This window comes from Halichoerus grypus, chromosome 6, assembly GCF_964656455.1.
Source record: "Halichoerus grypus chromosome 6, mHalGry1.hap1.1, whole genome shotgun sequence".
Classification (NCBI taxonomy): Eukaryota; Metazoa; Chordata; class Mammalia; order Carnivora; family Phocidae; genus Halichoerus; species Halichoerus grypus.
The window spans coordinates 18,294,504-18,312,180 of record NC_135717.1 but is presented as its reverse complement, the minus strand read 5'-3'; the positions used below and the strand labels follow the sequence as shown (position 1 = coordinate 18,312,180).

General features: G+C 57.3%; 1 protein-coding gene across 4 annotated transcripts in view; it reads left to right on the top strand.

The window, feature by feature from the left end:
* The window catches only part of IL21R (interleukin 21 receptor), a 35,382-nt gene extending 19,425 nt beyond the window's left edge, over nucleotides 1-15,957 (top strand). For 3 of the 4 annotated variants that reach the window (XM_036066175.2, XM_036066180.2, XM_078074666.1), the window contains exons 2-9: nucleotides 2,291-2,355; nucleotides 4,767-4,869; nucleotides 7,107-7,306; nucleotides 10,130-10,275; nucleotides 11,318-11,495; nucleotides 11,775-11,874; nucleotides 12,803-12,887; nucleotides 14,586-15,957. In XM_036066175.2, the coding sequence (XP_035922068.1) occupies nucleotides 2,307-2,355; nucleotides 4,767-4,869; nucleotides 7,107-7,306; nucleotides 10,130-10,275; nucleotides 11,318-11,495; nucleotides 11,775-11,874; nucleotides 12,803-12,887; nucleotides 14,586-15,353 (1,629 nt within the window). In that variant the 5' untranslated portion in view covers nucleotides 2,291-2,306 and the 3' untranslated portion in view covers nucleotides 15,354-15,957. Of the gene's footprint in view, nucleotides 1-2,290; nucleotides 2,356-4,766; nucleotides 4,870-7,106; nucleotides 7,307-8,502; nucleotides 8,709-10,129; nucleotides 10,276-11,317; nucleotides 11,496-11,774; nucleotides 11,875-12,802; nucleotides 12,888-14,585 lie in introns of those variants that run through there. The other variant, XM_036066189.2, reaches the window with a different exon arrangement.
* Nucleotides 15,958-17,677: the final 1,720 nt, after the last annotated feature.

Below are 17,677 nucleotides of genomic sequence, written 5' to 3'. Positions count from 1 at the left end.
TCAAATAATGCCGTGGGGACTCTGGGTCCGTATTTCTCAGCTTTTGAGAAAATTTCAGGCAGGCTCTCCCTAAGAAGTGACAAAGATGGCTGCCGGCTTCCAGCAGGGAGCCTAAAAAGTACCTCTTTACTAGAGTTCTCGGAAAATCCCCAGGCTGCTCTCATTCTCCTTGCTTGGGTTGGTGTCCATCCCTGATCCATTCAATGCGGCCAGGCAGGTGGGATGCTGTCTTGGCCAGGTCTGGGTCAGGTGCATCCCCTCTATCCCCAGGCCCCTGTGTGTCATATGTGCAGAGTTGAGGAATTTGGAGGGATGGAGGGATGGAGAGCCTTGGATCTGGGCAAGGGAGTTGGTGATTTATCCTGTGGTCCAGATGGAGCCTCTGGGGAGCCTCTTGGGAGTGACATAGACGGAGCTATGCCAGGCCTGGTACTGGGGTCAGAGGTGTGGACCTGCCAGTGAGGGGCAGATAGGAACCCCACCTCCCATGATGGGTAAGTGTGATAAGAGGGCTCCCGCAGGCCTCGGGCCAAGCAAGATCAGTGTTCCTTAAAGCAGATTTAAAAGGTTGTTGCCCCAACATTATTTTAATAGCGATGTTATTCATTTTAAGATGTACTGGAGAAAAAATATACAACTATGAATATTATTGCTTAGGATGAGGCTGGAGTTGGATTTTTTAAATAAGTTTATTTATAGAAAACATTAAATAAATGATAGCACACACGATCTACAAATATGGCCAACATTTTGAAAGTGAGAAATTTAGGGACCTCTTGGCTAGATCATTCTGGGGCCCCTCTACTTCTGATGCTCTAAATTCTTTATCCGTCACAGCTGTTTGTTGAGTATTTATGTGTCCAGGGCCATGCCCAGGGTTTTCTGCAAAATGCCTCCTTGAGTTCTTACAGGAATCTGGGAAGCAAGCTTTACTTTCTCTACAGGGCTCAGACAGGGGGAGTGACCAGCCCAGAGCAACACAGCTGGTGACCTGACCTCTCAGGGTGCGTTGCCACTGTTTGCTGGGTGACTTGTTAGGGAACTCAGAAGGAGTTCTCAGTGGGGCCAGAGTAGGGTCTGGGGGAACCCAGGGATGGGGGGGGTCTTCCCATTGTGGGCTCAGGGATGGTGTCTGGAAGAAGTCATGCCTGCAACTTTGTTCCTGCATGGGGCATCCCTCTAGGCTCCAGTTCCTGTTACAATCCTGTAACCGGGGGCCAGTCTGGGTGGGGCTCTTGGGCCTGGGCAGGTGGATGCCCCCTTACCCACCCAGCCTCTGGCTGGCACCTCCCCAAGCAGACATAGAGCTGGGGTGCTGTGGGCATTGCCAGCCTGGTGGGTCACTCCTTTGCCAAAGGCACCAGCGTCTGCTCCCCTTGGGGAGGTCCATGCTGTTCTCCAAAGAGGCATCTCGTGCATGTCATCCAGATCAGGGAGTCAGGCTCACCTCCATGGGGTCCGGCCTGGGTTCTCCGGATGCTTTCCAGTGCACTCGCCAACCTGGGCTCTGTGACTGAGTAAGGAGCCTTGTTATCGGGCTAACCTTATCTTAGGTATCCAGTAGGGGTCTTCTTTGTGGGCTAACTTTGGATCTGTTATTCAGTAAGAAGCCAATCTATTGGGCTAACGTCAACAAGGGTGTTTTATGGAAAGAAGGACTCAAGATTTCTGCTTGTCAAATACCGCTTTCCAACCAACTTCCCCTCCCCGCCTCCCTGCCTCCCTGCCTCTCTCTTTTTCAGGTGGATAAATGCCCACGTTTACTCTCATGCATAGCGCTACATCCTTAGGCTTCCAGGGGCAGAAGAGCAGCTAGCTAGGAGCCTCCCTCTTTAAATTCACCTCTCAGGGGCATCTGGGTGGCTCAATCATTAAGCGTCTGCCTTCGGCTCAGGTCATGATCCCAGGGTCCTGGGATCGAGCCCCGCATCGGGCTCCCTGCTTTGTGGGAAGCCTGTTTCTCCCTCTCCCACTCCCCCTGCTTGTGTTCCTGCTCTCACTGTGTCTCTCTCTGTCAAATAAATAAATAAAATCTTTAAAAAAATAAAATAAATCACCTCTCATTTGGGACTGTGTTAGGGGACAGGAAGAAGGTGGGAGAAATGGGGTCCAAGGGGCGAGTCAGCCACTTCTAAGGGGCAGGAATTCTTGGGACCCTCCACGGGCTCCTCCAACTCTTATTTTTCTGAGAATCTGAAGCAAGTCTTCCAAGGGAGGACCAGAGGGATGCTGTTCAGTGTCCTTTGGTCCCCAGGCCCAGGTGCACCCTCTCACTCTAAGTCTCTTCCAGGATCCTGAGAGTCAGCATGCCGTGTGGCTCAGCGGTTGCTCTGTTCCTGCTGATGCTCCAGGGTGGTGAGTATCTGCCCCAAGGTCTGCGGGTGGAGAGGGCCAAGCTTGTCCATAGGCTCCAGGGCACGGCTAGAGGCTACAGGCCGGGGTCTGTGGCATCTGCTCACTTGGGCTGGCCTAGCCAGCTCTCCGTCAACTAGAACCTGTCCCTCCAGAGAGCCCTATGGCTCATGTGAATCCCACGGGAACCAGACCACCAGCTGAGGTCTTCATATCTCACTGCAGGGACGAGAAACTTGATTCTCCGTCCACAGCTCTCTGCCTTGGCTGGCTCCCAACCCTCAGAGGGAGGAAGTCCTGCCTTTGGTCTAACCTCAATTTCTATTTGTGCAATGACTCTCCTAGGAGATGTTTATCAACAATCACAGAATCCTCAGCAGACACTGATGGTCCCCAGCCGGGGGTGGGCAGGAGTAAAGGAGGTGGAGAAAGGGAGGGGGAAGAGAGGTAGTCAAACCTTGGAAGGCACCCCCAGGGGGCCAGAGGATGTTGCAGTCAGAGGGAGAGAAGTTAGTGACTGGAGCTGGGAAAGGCCAAGAGTTAGACTTGGGCTCAGAGATCAGGGAGGCCTTCCCAGAGGAGGCGGGGATGCAGCATACAGGCTCAAATGGGGGTTGGACTGGAGGCAAGGGTCCCTCAGCCTCTGCTCTGCTGATTCTGCATTTCTCTCTGGTTTTTACCGAAAGACTCGGAACCTCAAATAGCTTCTTCAGGAAACAGATGTCTGGCTCTTTTATTTTCCCCTTCTGAGTGACCAGCACTCCGTCTTGGGTCACCCGCCAGGGCGCCACGCACATCCCATGAGCACAAATAACAAGTCCCTGATGCACCCACATATCTCCCCTGCCCTCCAAGGGGCCAGTGTCCCCAGCTTACAATGAGGGACTCGGAGCAGTCGTGAGTCACGTGTCCACCGTTCCGGCCTCTCACGGCCTCTTGCATGTTCTGATAACCCTGGACGAGGGAGGCCCCGGGGCTGTCTGCCCAGGGGTTGGGCTACAGACCAGGGGACTGGGTCCTTCGTGCCACATCCACGCTAGCTCAGGGGCTGCTGTCCCCTCCGCAGTGTTCCAGTTCAAGATTGGGACTAACCTTGTCAAGCCCTTGGTGACCTTGAGCCTAGCTAGGAACGGTAGCTCCTCCCCCAAGTTCTAGAACCCTGAGCTAGAACAACCAGGGTATAAACTGGGAGAATACATAGCCACATGGTGGCTCCCGCAGTGCCAGGCTTAGTCCCCACCAAAATCAGTCCTCTTTTCTCCACCAAGTGCCTTCACTGGCCTCCTATGCCCACCGGCAGACCCCGTGCTCCTCCCCAGGGGAAGGCTCCTCCTAGCGCAGGACTCACTGCCACAGCTCAGATCCCTTGGTGGTGGCTGCTGGGACACCTGTGTTGAGGGGGATTCTGAGGGTCACCCGAGGGAGAGAATGCTGTGATCGATTAGTGATGTCTGCTCCGTGTGCAACAATAGCACAGATGAGATTTTTCTTTCCCGGGTGAGAATCTCAGCAGCCTAGACCCAGAGAGACAGGAGGTGTGGTCCAGTCTCAGAGCCTCTGGGTCCTTGTCTATAAAATGGCAATGGCAGCCAGCTAAGGGTGCTTCCAACAACAGTCTTCTTGGCTCCGAATCCAGCTTCTGACCTAAAGTGAGGGCCAGGAAGGGAACATACCACCACCCCTTGGGTCTTCATTAGTTGAGGAAAAATAGGAAAGAGCCACTAAGAATGAATCCATTTAAAAAGGGGAACGAATTTCTGGTAAATAGTTGGAGGGTAGGCGGGGTAGAAATAGCAGTGTTGGTACTTAATCTTACAGAACAAAACTCAGCTCAAACTTACTATATTTATTTTGTTGCAAATTTAGATTATGGTTGCATGGAAATTTCGATTATGGTTGCACCTATAATTTTAGAACAAAGGGGAGCAATTGACGTTGGGGGTGGGAGAGCATGAGGTCTCCCGACAAAACAGCCTGAGTGAGCAGTCCTTGTGTCACTTGGCGGCCGTGGTCGTGGTGGCGGTTTGGCCGGTAGGCTAATACGGACATTCTGGCAAAAGTTTTCGAGGACTTCTTGGTTTGGGTTGTTTTCCTCCTCCCTTGACGTACTTCCGGCCTCCCTGAGGTCTGTGTCCCAGCTGCTGTGAATCATTACAATTCACATTTGGAGCATCCTGTCTCAATAGCCAGCCTTGAAACTCAGGGGTCACACAAAGAATAGTCAGGTGGCAGGGACCCCCCTTCCCCAAGCCCACATCTTAGTGGCCCTGTGCGTTGCCATATTTGTCCTGGCCCTGGGGACCCGTGCCTCCAGTCAGCCTCCAGCCCTTGAGGGGGCAAAGAGGGGAGGCACCACGCAACCTCCGGCCAGCCTCCCCCACCCATGACAGCCTCTGTCTCCCCTAATCTTCCAGCCTGGGGTTGCCTAGACCTCGTCTGCTACACCGATTACTTACAAACAGTCACCTGCACCCTAGAGACAAGGACCCTCCAGCCCGGCACGCTCACCCTCACCTGGTAAGTGGCCGGACCTCAGCAGCCCTGGGGATACTACTCAGGGTAGCCACGGGAGGGCTGGGGTGAAGCAGGGCTGCTGGGGACCACAGACCGAGGGGGACCTACTATGTGCCCTGCAGATAGTTTAACAATCAATATAATAGGTCCACTTCCTGAGGGTTCTCTCAACAAGGTCACCAATAGCATTTGGTTTTGCCCCAAGAAAGATGGTTCGTTAGCGGGGAATCGCCCGGCCACCTTACAGACGGCCACACGGGGCTCACGGGGCTCGTCCAGAGCGTGCAGCAGAGAGGCTACGGGGCGGTTCCGTCCGCCTCCAAAGGCCATACTCTCTTGCCCACACAGCCCTAACTGTGTGGTTTTTTTTTTTTAAGGATTTATTTATTCATTTTAGAGAGGAGGGGAGAGAGGGGCAGAGGGAGAGAACCCGAAGCAGACTCCGTGCTGAGCACGGAGCCCAAACCGGGGCTCCATCCCACGACCCCGAGATCATGGCCTGAGCCGAAACCAAGAGTCGGTGAATGGTGGAGCTGGGATTCAAACAGGCAGCCTGATTCCAAAATCCACAGGCCCCTATTAGTCCACATTGTTAAAGAACGGTGAGGGGAGGCTTGGCTCAAGACCACTGCCAGAGGCGCAGGGACCCTGCATATGGGGCTTTGCAGTCGGGGGAGAGATCGGGCTCAACCCCAAATACAAGGAAAAGGGGAGATTTAGAGCCAAGGAGCAGGGTGGGGTCAGTGGATGGAAAATTACCAAGAGGCCACATCAAGGGGAAAGGGGGTGGGTTCTGGCTACATGACGTCACAAGGTTCTTGCTGACAGCCCAGGCTGGTCAGACGTCACCCGGGGGGATGAGGTGGAGGACAGGAGAGATGACATGGAAGCCCAAAGGTCAGGGCCTCGTCGAGGGAAGTGCTCAGAGGAGCCTGAACAGAGCTTGCTCAAGGAGAGAATCTTTGTTCATAAGCTGCTCAGGATTAAGAAAATCTGTCATCCTCAATTCATTCATACATTCATTCATCCAGAACACATTTATTGACCTCCTGCTATTGACCTTGCAGGCACTGGGGGTTCAGCAGAGCCCAAGACTGAGGAGGTCCCAGAAGTTCTGCAGCAGGGTGTGTCTGGGGAAATAGACAATAAACACATAAGCAGCCATCAGGAAGCTTTCTGATGACAGTGAGTGCTATAAAGAACAGGAACCAGGGCCACGGCGTCCAGAGAGAGTGACATGGGGGTGGGCAGTCAGGGCAGGCCTCTCTGTTTGAGAAGGAGGCAGCCAGTGAGCTGGGGATGGAGTATTCCAGGTAGAGGGCACTGCCCGTGCAAAGGCCCTGAGGTGGGGAAGAGCTGGTGAGTTTGAGGAATAGCGAGGAAGTCAGTGTGGCCAGAGTGGAGTGAGTCAGTGTGAGGGAGAATACAAGCAGGGGTGAGCGGGAGGCCGAGGCCAGATTGCCCTGTATGGGTGGTGAAAAGTCACTGGAAGATTTTAGGCATGGGAGCGACACGGGGTTTTTAAAGGCCCCCTGGCTCCTGTGCAAGAGACTTGCATTGACTGAGCAGAAGTTTCTATTCTAACAAACATTTAGCAGAGAACAGAGTCTACACATCCATACTGGCCTTGAAGGGTAGTCATGTTCAGAGCCTGAAGGTGTAGGTAGGGAAATAAATATCTGTTGAACTCCTATACATACTTAAAAACCCATCACTTAATGCCTAGTGGGAGGAAAAAGACCAGAGCAGTGCTCCCAACCCTATACCAAAAGCCTCCCTGGAATTTCAGCCAGAGCAGGGAATGAGGTTCATTTGGTTCTTACCTTGGCCTTCAGCCCAGGTATTCACTGGGTATTCCGTGGATGTTGGGTGGAAGGAGGGCAGGAAGGAGACCTGAGGTGCTTAGCATCCTTCCTATAGGATCGTGATCCAGCTGATGGGATTGGCAGGGACAGACTTAGACTCAGTCTAGGCAAGAATGGCCCAAATTTCCAAAGTTGCAAGTTGTTGCCCTATGTGAGGTGGTGAGTTCCTCGTTCCTTGGAAGCACACAAGCCAAGCCCGGACGCAACCCATCAGGGATGCTTTGGGGGAGGGAACACCTTCCCTGGGAAAGTGTTGGTGGACCAGGTGACCCCCGCCCCAGCCTCACCTCAAATCCCCCCCCAGCCCCGAGCTTCTGGCCGTGTGCACGGAGCCCCACCGGCCTCCAGGCATGACTGGCTGCTCTGTCCTTGAAGGCAAGACCCATATGGAGAGCTGGAGGACGAGGTCACCTCCTGCAGCCTCCACCGATCCTCCTACAATGCCACGCACGCAGAGTACACGTGCCACATGGATGTGTTTCAATTCATGGCCGACGACATTTTCAGTGTCAACGTCACAGACCAGTCCGGCAGGTCCTCCCAGGAGTGCGGCTTCTTCATCCTGGCTAAAAGCAGTGAGTATTCCCGGGGACCCCAGAGCAGAGGAGAACCCAGGCCGGGGCTGAGCCCCATGCACCGCGGGCCGGCTTGCCGCCATCATCAAAACTGACCTGTCCTAGGAGCTCATTTCTCCTTCGAGTTTGTTCCGTAGAAGCGCAACCAAGGTGTGATGGGTTGATACCTAGGTTTGGGCCTTAACCAAAGAGAGGCAGCTGAGGCCTGAAACGGAGCTGGACCGGGGCCCAGGACCTGCCCCTCTGTGACCCCGGACTGGCTCAGTTTGTCGAGTGATGGCCCTTCTGGGCTTCTGCCCCCATTTTGAGGCAAGTGGGGGAGGCCATGTCACAGGAGAAAGGCTTCCCTGAGATTTCTCCTGTTTATTAGCTCCGAGGCCCAGAGTTTCCCAACACCCTAGAGGAAGGGAGGAGGCCTGGCTGGGGAAATCAGTTGTTTCTATGGGTCCAGAGCCAGGGCAGGGCAGGGAAGGGCACAGGAGGTAACTGTGAGTGTGTGTGTGCCCCCAAAGGGGAGCGTCCAGGGAGCGGGTGAGAGGCCCGTGCCCAGAGGCATGTAAGCGGACCTCGAAGAGAGACCTGCCCTTGGGGAGGCTCAGCCCCTGTGGCCTGGGAGCGTATCCCCAGATTCCCACAGTGGGGCAAGAAGATAAGAGGACGTCTGTCATTCACACTCTGGGGGTCCAGGTTTGTGCCACTTTGCAAACAGAGGGCGTGCACAGAGCTTCACGTATACCCAGACACACCCAGACTCATACACATGCACCCACACACTCTAAATACCCCCTCAGATGCACAGATGTCTTACCAACAACTCCTGGCTTGGACAGCTTGGACAGATGATGCTCACGCTGTCTCTCAGACACATGCTGATGCGTGCACACGCATGCACATGCATGCACACACATGCTCACTTGGTCATCTGGACCCAGGCGTGGCAAGCTTATGGAGCAGGGCCACCTTCGTGCCTCTGGGGGAGCTGGGGCGGGCAGCATCCCCACCCCTCCCCTGCAGAGCAGAGTGCAGGGCAGAGAAGGAGCTGCTTTGCCTTGCAGGGGCCTCCAAGTCACGGTTCCCTCCGACCCCTCCCTCCTGCCCTCCCTGCCAGGGTCTGAGGCCCACCTGTGCCCAGATGTGGCAGAAGGTGGCATTCGGCTCCCCGCCCACTCCGGCCCTTTCCTCCTCCTGGGCACCAGGCTCCGCAAACATCCGAATCCCTCCCTGAATCAGTCCACGCCACCCAGCCCATGCCACACAGGGAAGTGGAGAGCTCCACCCGGCCTGGGGAAGACGGAAGAGGGTTTAAGAACGAGTCCAGTCCAAATGGACCCATGGCTCAAAGACAGAAAAGCCCTTGATGGGGCCCCGGGAATGTGCACCTTCTCCCAACTCGAGCAGAGAAGTAAGCAGCTTTAGAGTTCCTTTTTGCAACCCCTGAAAGCTTCATTTGTTGATTTAATAAGTATTTCTCCAGGGTCTCTGGTGCACCTGCTCTGTCCTGGGAGCCGTGGGCACAGCGTTGACCCAAGAGAACAAAACCCCGGCCCCAAGCAGCTCAGATCCCAGAGAAGGGGCGGATGGTGAACAGGATCACACAGGGAAATGCAGAAAATGTTAGATGTTGGCAAATAAGGTGGAAGAAGAAGAGAAGAAGGGAGCCGGGGGATAGGAGCTTCTGGCTTCTGTCTCCCGGAAGGGACCTCCTTCTGCTACTGAGTTTGGTCCCCGAGAATTGTCACCCCATGAAAGAGGAGCTGGGGAGCTGGTACCCTTTTACAAGAGAAGAAATGAAGGCATCTAACCGTGTTGTATCCCGCTCACTTTCATGAAACAAATTTGGGATGGAGCAGAATGGGAGGCCCGGCTTTGACCTTTGCCTGGGAAGCACCCAGGAGGGTGTGGTGCTGACTCAGGCCTCTGCCCTTGCACTTTCCAGAAGTCTCGGAACGCAGGGCCACTGAGGAGGGTCAGACTGCTCTGCAGACAGCCCTGCAGGAGCTCAGTACTGTTCGCTTTTGCCATTAGCATTAATGAATATTAATGATATCTCATTAGCATTAATGCTAATCAGAGTCTTTGGCTTCTCTGGGAAGCTGCAGCTAAAAGAAAATGATGTCATCGTTTAGAACAGAAACGCAGAACCGGTGCCTCTGGCCCACACGTCGCTTAGCAAGTTTTTGGATTAAGAGCTAACTTTATTCTTTTTTTAAGATTTTTAATTTATATATTTGAGAGAGCATGTGCATGCACGAGAGAGATTGAGAGAGAGAGAGAGGCATGGGTGGGGGCGGGGGGGATGGGGGGGCAGAGGCTGGGGAAAGGGGAGAAGCAGACTCCCCGCTGAGCAGAGAGCCAGACAGGGGGCTCGATCCCAGGACCCCGGGATCATGACCTGAGCCAAAGGCAGACACTTAACCGACTGAGCCACCCAGGCGCCCGGATTAGTAACAAACTTTAATGTTGGAGAGAGCTTTCCCCCATGTGGGATTCCAGGCTGTTCTCTGGCCACCCTGGTCTGCAGTCCTGCCCAGCCTGAGTGTGGCATCCTGCTTACATGTCCTCAGACCCCAAACCTGCTTCGCCCACTTCTGTTACCCTCCCACCCCTGCGGCTGCAACTCCAATGTGGTCTGAACTTCTCATTTCTCAGATGCACAAACTGAGGCCCAGAGACAGGGGTTGCCTCGCCCAGAGTCACACGGGGGTACGAATCCCGACCCACCACCAACACCGGGTCGGGCGTAGAGAACTTCTTGCCACCACATCCTTCTCAGCTGCAGCCCAACCTCACCCCTTTCTTATCTTTCTGGCTTTTCCCTTCAAGTCAAGCCGTCTCCCCCTTTCAACGTGACCGTGACCTTCTCGGGGCATTATAACATCTCCTGGAGCTCCAATTACGATTTCTTCACACTGAAGGGCAAGCTGCAGTATGAGCTGCGATACAGGAAGTGGGGAGTCCCCTGGGCTCTGGTGAGGCTCGCAGAGACTTGGGGGAAGGAGGGAGGGGAGGCGCCGTGCTGAGCATCTGGGGCGCACTGGTGGTGGGGAGGGGGTTCTGAGCGACAGGTGAGCTGGTGACTCACAGCCAAGAATGGAACCAAGGACCCACTGCGGCTGGAAGCTCTCCCCTCCGCCCTCCCACCCCGTGCTGCCCCCCTTCATTTCTCCCTGGGGTGGGAGGCCCCTCAAAATTCTTTCCTTCATGCCCCTGGTTCCTCGATCAGCATGCCAGAGAGGAAGAGGGTAGCAAATCCTCAGGTTTCCTCCCGGAGTCTAGTATAGTCACAGCAGAGGAAGTTTCAGAAATGGCGCCAGCTGGAGCCTTTCCCCTTGGCTTAGAATGGCCACAGGTGAAGAGCTCCAGAAGTTCAATAACCAAGAAAGTCCAGTGTTAGAGGGACCATTGTTTCCAAGGTGAAGACTTCTAGAAGTATCCTTGTTTAGAGCGTTGGAGAGTTCCCAAAGGGCCCACTATTCAGAACAGTCACAGCTGAAGCCTTCTAGAATGATCCATCCTTCAGAGAGGTCCCAGTTGAAGAATTTCATACATGTGGTTGTTTGGAATGTCCCCCGTGGAAGGCTTCCAGAGATATCCGTTGCTGAGAGGCCTGTGGTCCAAGACTTGCAGAAATGCCCGCTGTTGAGAAGGCCCACTATGGAACAATTCCAAAAGTGACCACTGTCTGGAAGGCTGCTGGTTAAAGATTCTGGTTAAAGAGGGGCCACTGCTACTCCTGGGCCGGTCCCAGGCCTCGCCGGGAGGGTCCCCTGCCAGGACTGTGAGGGGAGAGCTGGGGTCAGAGAGAAACAAGGTCTAAGCAGTGCCCGTGGCTCTGTGCCGCCCCCACCGGAGTGGACGGGATGCAAGCTGAGCCTGGTCTTGTGGAGGGAGCGGGGCCTTTGCAGGAGACCCTCAGCCCCTCTCGGGGCGGCTGGGAAAGGGTGCTTCTGCTGGAGGCCGGGGCTGGCCTGGCTGAGCCTGACCCGGTGCATCCTCCCTGTGTGCTGGCAGAGTCCAGAGAGAAAGCTGATCTCGGTGGACTCGAGGAACGTGTCTCTCCTTCCCTTGGAGTTCCAGAGTAACTCGAGGTATGAGCTGCAGATCCGCGCAGGGCCCCAGCCCGGCTCCTCCTTCCAGGGGACCTGGAGTGAGTGGAGTGACCCGGTCACCTTTCACACCCAGACGGAAGGTAGGTGTGGCTCCTGGCAGGGCGCTCGGTGCTCTTCATAACTCCTTGCAGTGGGAATTATTATCCCCATTTTGCAGAAGGGAACACAGAGGCCCAGCGAGATGAAGTGGCTTGCCTGGGGTGTGGGTGGGAGCAGGATCCCAGACCGCCCCACTTCCAGGCCCCCGCGGCCTTCCCATGCCCTCCACACCAGCCCAGACCCATTGCTCCCCACACCCGCCCCACGTGGCCTCTGGGAGAGGTGGGCTCCACTTTATCCAGTGTCTGCTTCCTTCCCAGAGATAAAGGGAGGCTCTCACACTTACCTGCTCTATCTCCTGCTTGTCATCATACTCCCCATCCTCGTCTTCTTAGGCCTGAAGATCCACCTGCCTTGGAGGTGAGGCCAGGGATTCAGGGAGGCAGGGGGAGGGGGTCGGCCTGGGCCACAGCCCCTCTATAACCACCCAGGGTTGGGGGACACAGCCTGTCATCGCAATAGTGGTCATGACAATGACGGTGATGAGAAACAGCTCCTGTTCACTGGGCACTGGGCAGCGCACCCACCTCACCTTCACCTTCAAGCCTTAGGAGCTTGCCATTCGGGACTTACCTCCCCTGGACAAATGGGGCAAGAGCAGGGAAGCACAGAGCTGGCAAAGAACTTGCCCAAAGCCGCACAGCTCTGAGGTGGAGTCTGCCCCAGTGCTCATGACAGTGACCTAGGCTATGATCTTGTCCGGTGACGTTTATGCTTTGCGTCCCGGGGGGGCACGCAGGGCCGCCAGGTCATGGGGGATAATCCACCCCACCCTCTTCCCTTCTGCTCCAACCAGGGTTTGCTGAGCCCTGGGCAAGGGTGGGGGGGATCCGTACACCCGGCTCGATGTGTTCATCTGCATCCAGAGGCTTTGACAGAGATGGAGGCAGTGAAGCTGGAGGGGGAGAGAGCACGATGCGAATAATAATGAAGATCACGGAGCGCTCTCTGGGTGCTGGGGTGCTGGGGCTCCCCACACCCCTGTGGAACCAGCCCTTTGCTCATCCCTGGTGGTGGAGGAGGAAATCGAGGCTCAGAAGGGGCAGCATTTGCCAGGCACAGAATAGGCAGCCAAGCGCTTAAACTCCGGGCACCTGCGTGAGACTTGCTGCCCCCATTTTACAGATGTGGAAGTTGAGGCCCGGGGTAGAGAGGTGGAAGGGAGGTGCGTGCGTGTGCTTTGGGAGGGGCTGAGTGTCCTGCAGGACAAAGTTGGGGAGCCCCTGAGTGGGAGGCCAGGCTGTCCTCTGGGGAATGGTGAGGGCTCACCTCATCTCTGCCCTCCCAGGCTATGGAAGAAGGTGTGGGGGCAGGTGCCCAACCCACAGAAGTTCTTCCATCCCCTCTATGTGGGCCACAATGGAGACTTCAAGGTGAGTGCCCTTCCTCCCGTGACAAACCCCGCGGAGCCTCTTACCGTCTGGGAGCTTACCTCCATCTGCGCCCAGGACCCCAGCCCCACCCTGCAGGCCCAGAGCGCCCGGGCCCCAGCCAGGCCCCGGTCTCCGCATCTGCAGAGTGCAGGAAATAATTAGGGTGGGGCGGAACTGGTATAAGAATGACACAAAATCGGGCAGCATCTCCCAACCCAGGAGCCAGGCTGGGGGAGGGGGTGAGCCCGGTGGTTCCTTGAGTCACAAACTGGTCTCCCGCTTCTTTGTCAGAAGCCCCCGAGACGGAGCAGGTTCTGGGAAGGGTCTGGCCCCACCTGCCAAATACACCAACCCCCCCCCAAACCCCAACCACCCGTCACCTGCCGGCGCCCACGGTTGTCTGTGCCCATTTACCGCTCAACACCCACCCCGCGTGGGAGGGCCCGCCGCAGAGAGGATGTGGTGACTTGGGGGGGGCAGCCGCCCACTCCCGCTGAGCTTGGATGTCAGGAAACGTGGACCAGAGCATTGGCTGAGCTCCTGCTGTCTGCCTGGCGCTGCACTGAGCACCCTCTGACCCCTGCCCCTTCCATCCTGATCACAGCCCCTGGGTGGCAGGGGGGTGCTCCATCATCCACAGGGCACCCCTGGGGAGACCGAGGCTCCGAGTGGGGAAGCGGCGTTCGTGAGGCAGGGGAGCAGCCTGGACTCCCACCCCCACCCCCGGGGGGAGAGAGACCTTCCTCCTTCCTCTGCACCTTCCCTGAAGCTCAGATACCACACCTATTCGGTGTTTACTCCCCCTATACTCACATGTGCCCGGCCCTCTGCAAGGAGCTTCCGAGATGTGAATGCAATGACTCCTCACCACAGCTCTGTGCAGTCGGTGCTACTGGCAGATGGGGGGGGGCCTCACCCGGGGCCTGAGATGTTTTCTGAGGCAGCAGCCTCAAAACTGGGAGATTCTGGTTCTCGGGGTTTTCACTGCCACTCGGATGGAGACCCTGTGTCATGAGTGGGACCCCAGGCCAGTGAAGGCAGGGTGGGGGATGCTCAGAGCTTGGGGGCGCTGCCTCGGTCCGTCATCGTTCCACATCCCTTACTCACCAAGCACACAGAGGCCTTTCCCAGGGGCTTGTCACCGATTCCCTCCACGTGTTCATTTAGTTAATACACATTTATTGGGCACCGATTGTATGCAAGGCAGTGTGTGAGCCTCCAGGAACACGGCTGGGACCAGAAGAATCGAGGCGTCTGCCCCGGCCAAGTGTCCACTCCAGTGGGGACACCAGAGAATGTTCGTTTTCAAGAAGTGTCCCGGAGGAAATGAAACAGGGGACCGGGTGGTGGCTCTGTCACCCAGACCTCAGGCCCTCCCGCCCCCATGTCCCTACAACTCAGCAATCTTGGCCCCTGCTACCCAGGCCCTGTGCAGACCCCAGGCCCCTGAGCACTGATTATCTGGCAGGCTACTGAGGGCAGCGGCTCCCTCCTGCAGGTGGGGAAACTGAGGCCCAGGGAGGAAGGGACAGTGGTGAGGAGGGTCCCCGGATAGGGGCGCACCATGGCTCTGACCCCTGGTGCTCTCTTTATCCTCTCATGTCTCTGTCTCTTGCTGTCTCTGTCTGGCTCTGTCTGTCTGTCCATGCCTTCCTTGCCCCCGTTCTGTCATGACCGTCTCCCTTTTCTCACTCACAGAAATGGGTGGGTGCACCCTTCACTGCCTCCAGCCTGGAGCTGGGACCCCAGAGCCCCGAGGTGCTTTCATCCCTGGAGATGTTCAACTTTTGCCCACCGCAGAGCGCCGCCAAAGGGCCGCAGCCCATGCCTCTGCCGGAGTCCTCCGACCTGGTGGAAGCCGATGAGGGGCCTGAGCCGGACTCCTGGGGCCCAGCGCCTGCCACCACCGGCGGCTTGGGTGGCTCGGCTTATAGCCAGGAGAAGGACCAAGTGTACAGCGTACTGTCCATCAACACGGTGACCGTAGCAGACATGGAGGGGCTGTGTGCCTGGTCCTGCACCTGTGGGGATGACGGCTACCCAGCCCTGAACTTGGACGCCAGCCTGGAGCCTGGCTCAGGCACTGAGGACCCGCTCTTGGACACCGGGACCACAGTCCTCTCCTGTGGCTGCGTCTCGACTGGTGGCCTTGCCGGGCCGGGAGGCCCTCCTGGCAGCCTCCTTGACCAGCTAAAGCTGCCCCTTGAAGATGAGGCAGGTTGGACCCCAGGCCCGCCGTGGAGTGGCGGGCCCCCCAGAGGGGCGTCTGACAGCGAAGCGGGCTCGCCTCCCGCCGGCCTGGACATGGACACTTTCGACAGTGGCTTCGCGGGCTCTGACTGCGGCAGCCCCGTGGAATGTGACTTCACCAGCCCCCGGGACGAGGGGCCCCCCAGGAGCTACCTCCGCCAGTGGGTGGTCATGGCCCCGCCGCCCGAGGGACCCGGGCCCCAGGCCAGCCAGTGAGGCTGACCGGCCGTCCAGAGCCATTCGGCCAGAGCCAGAGCTGGGCTCGCCTGGGCCGTGGGGTAAAGAGGCCTGCGACCTTTGGGCCCCCAGAGGGGGCTCCTGAGCCTGGTTGACGCCTGGTGCGCACGCGTGGCCCCGGGAGCGCACGGGTGTGTCCGTGTGTGGGAGCAGGTGCCCGTGGGCACGGAGGCGAGACGCACATGTGTCTGGAACTGTGTGCACACGATGACAGCCTCCCTCCTTTCTGGACGTGGGGCGGCCCCCCACGGACCCTGCCCTGCGGGGCCTGCCTCCAGGAGCCGTGAGAAGTCCCTGCTGTTCCTTTTCACGTCTCAGGGAGACGGGAAGGGGATGGAGTGAGCCCATGGGGACCCTGGCTGTGGGAAGGTTTGTGGGGGCCTGTGGACAGAGGTCTGAATCCCAACTGTGATGCCCCTGGGCTGTGCCACCTTGGGCCAGCCGCTTCCCCTCTCTGGGCTGGCTACTGGGGGGGCCCGCAGGTGGCATGACCCCCCTTGGGGAGAAATCGGTGAGGTCACCCACTGTATATAGGGCTGCAGCAGAGCAGACCCTCAATAAATTCAGCTTCCTTCCTTCTGGGGCCCAGACCAAGCTTGTGCTGGTGGTGGGCGGGGGTGAGAAAGCAGCCACAGTTTGGGGCTCTCCTGCCCGCAGAGGGGCACTTGGCGGGGCGGGGATGGTTCCAGGCTTCAAGTCAGCCTGTCCCTTAGAAACAGCCCCCACCGGCCAAGATTTGCTGGCTTCGGCTGCCCACTCAGTTATTCCCCTTATGCTCCCAAGAAATATTTATCGGTCACGAGTACGTGTGCCGGGTTCTGGGGTACACCGTGCGGGGGGGCTCCTTTGGCACTCGTGGTGGAGGAGGGGCAGACAGGCGGTGATGACGCAGCCCTCCACTCCTCTGGCATGTTGTTTGCTCATCCCCGGGAATCAGGGGGAAGTCAAGGTCTTGTTGACGATTTCTCAGAGAGTCCGTTCAAAATGCGAATTGAGACGCTAAGAAAATCCCTCTTGGCCACGTTTGAAGGCACCTTACCGAACATCAGCGCCACACACTGCATGCAGCTCATGCTTTAACAAACCAAACCAAAACCAAAAACAGCAAACAAGACCGTAGGTTGTTTTCCCAGTCGGGGTGCTCACCTTTAGAGGCGTCTTTTTCGAGTCCGCCAAGCAGGGTTAGGGAGGCCGAGAGTCTGATTCAGCAGGCCGGCCGGCTCCCAGAGCCCGGGGACATCCCTGCCCCAGCCTGGAACTGCCCGGGGCCCTCGTTGTCCCAGGAGGCCGGGCTGCTGGGCGGAACCCAAAGGGGAAAAGCTCCGGTTTGTCTGTCCTCTTGGATGAGCCTGAGCTACCTGTTGGTGAGAGTCAGTCCTGCAGAAAGCCTCACCGTGACTCATCTGTAACATCGGGTGGTTGGTGGGGGTGTCTCCGAGAGAGTCCTGGGTGCTGAAAGTTCTAGAACATTGATGGTTTCAACCGTGGGGCTGTTGACCTGGGATCAAAGTGAGGCTCAGCTGGGAGCTCGAGTCTGACACGGGAGCACAGTCTGACACAAGCGAGCAGCCCTCACCATCCCCCACTGTCACCCCCCGGGGACACTTGGGCCAAGGTATGCTGTGGTTTTCACATCCTCCTGGGGCCAGTGGGTTCCAGGGGCCACCTGAGCCACCGGCTCCCCAGGGGAGGCAGCGCAGCTCTCCCGCGCACAGAGCTCTGGGCCGGGGGCCAGGGGCCAGGGGGCCAGGAGGCCAGGGGGCCAGGGCTGGGGCTTGGTCAGGGGCTCTGGCTTGGGCCAGGCGTGGCTCCTCACCGACTCTGTCTCTGAAGGGGACTCAGCTGGTAAGCGGGCTGCAAAGAGGAGGCAGGAGCTGGTCCTCCTGGGAGGGTGGGTTAGCAGGAGGTGGGTGGGTGGGTGATGAGGGACCGGTGGCTACGTGGGCAGGTGGACGGACAGACGGATGAAGGGATGGTGAAAGGCTAGAAGGAAGAACGCGGATGGACAGGTGGAAACAGATGCTAGAGACCAGGATTTTAAGTTGAATATAAGCCCCGCGAGGAAAACAACTTCCTCTGTTTTGTTCCCTGCCCTACCTACAGCCTGGCACATAGGCACTCAGAAAAGCCCGATTTGTAGGGTGTCGTGTGTGCTTTATTCCCATGGTGTAGACGCTTCCACCATGGCCAATTTCAAGCTACCAACCTGACAACCCCAAGTGGGATTGGGAAGAGATGTGTGTCATCAACCCTCCTAGGTGGTCCGACCCAGCCCCAGCACCCCACTGATGGGAACCCCGAGG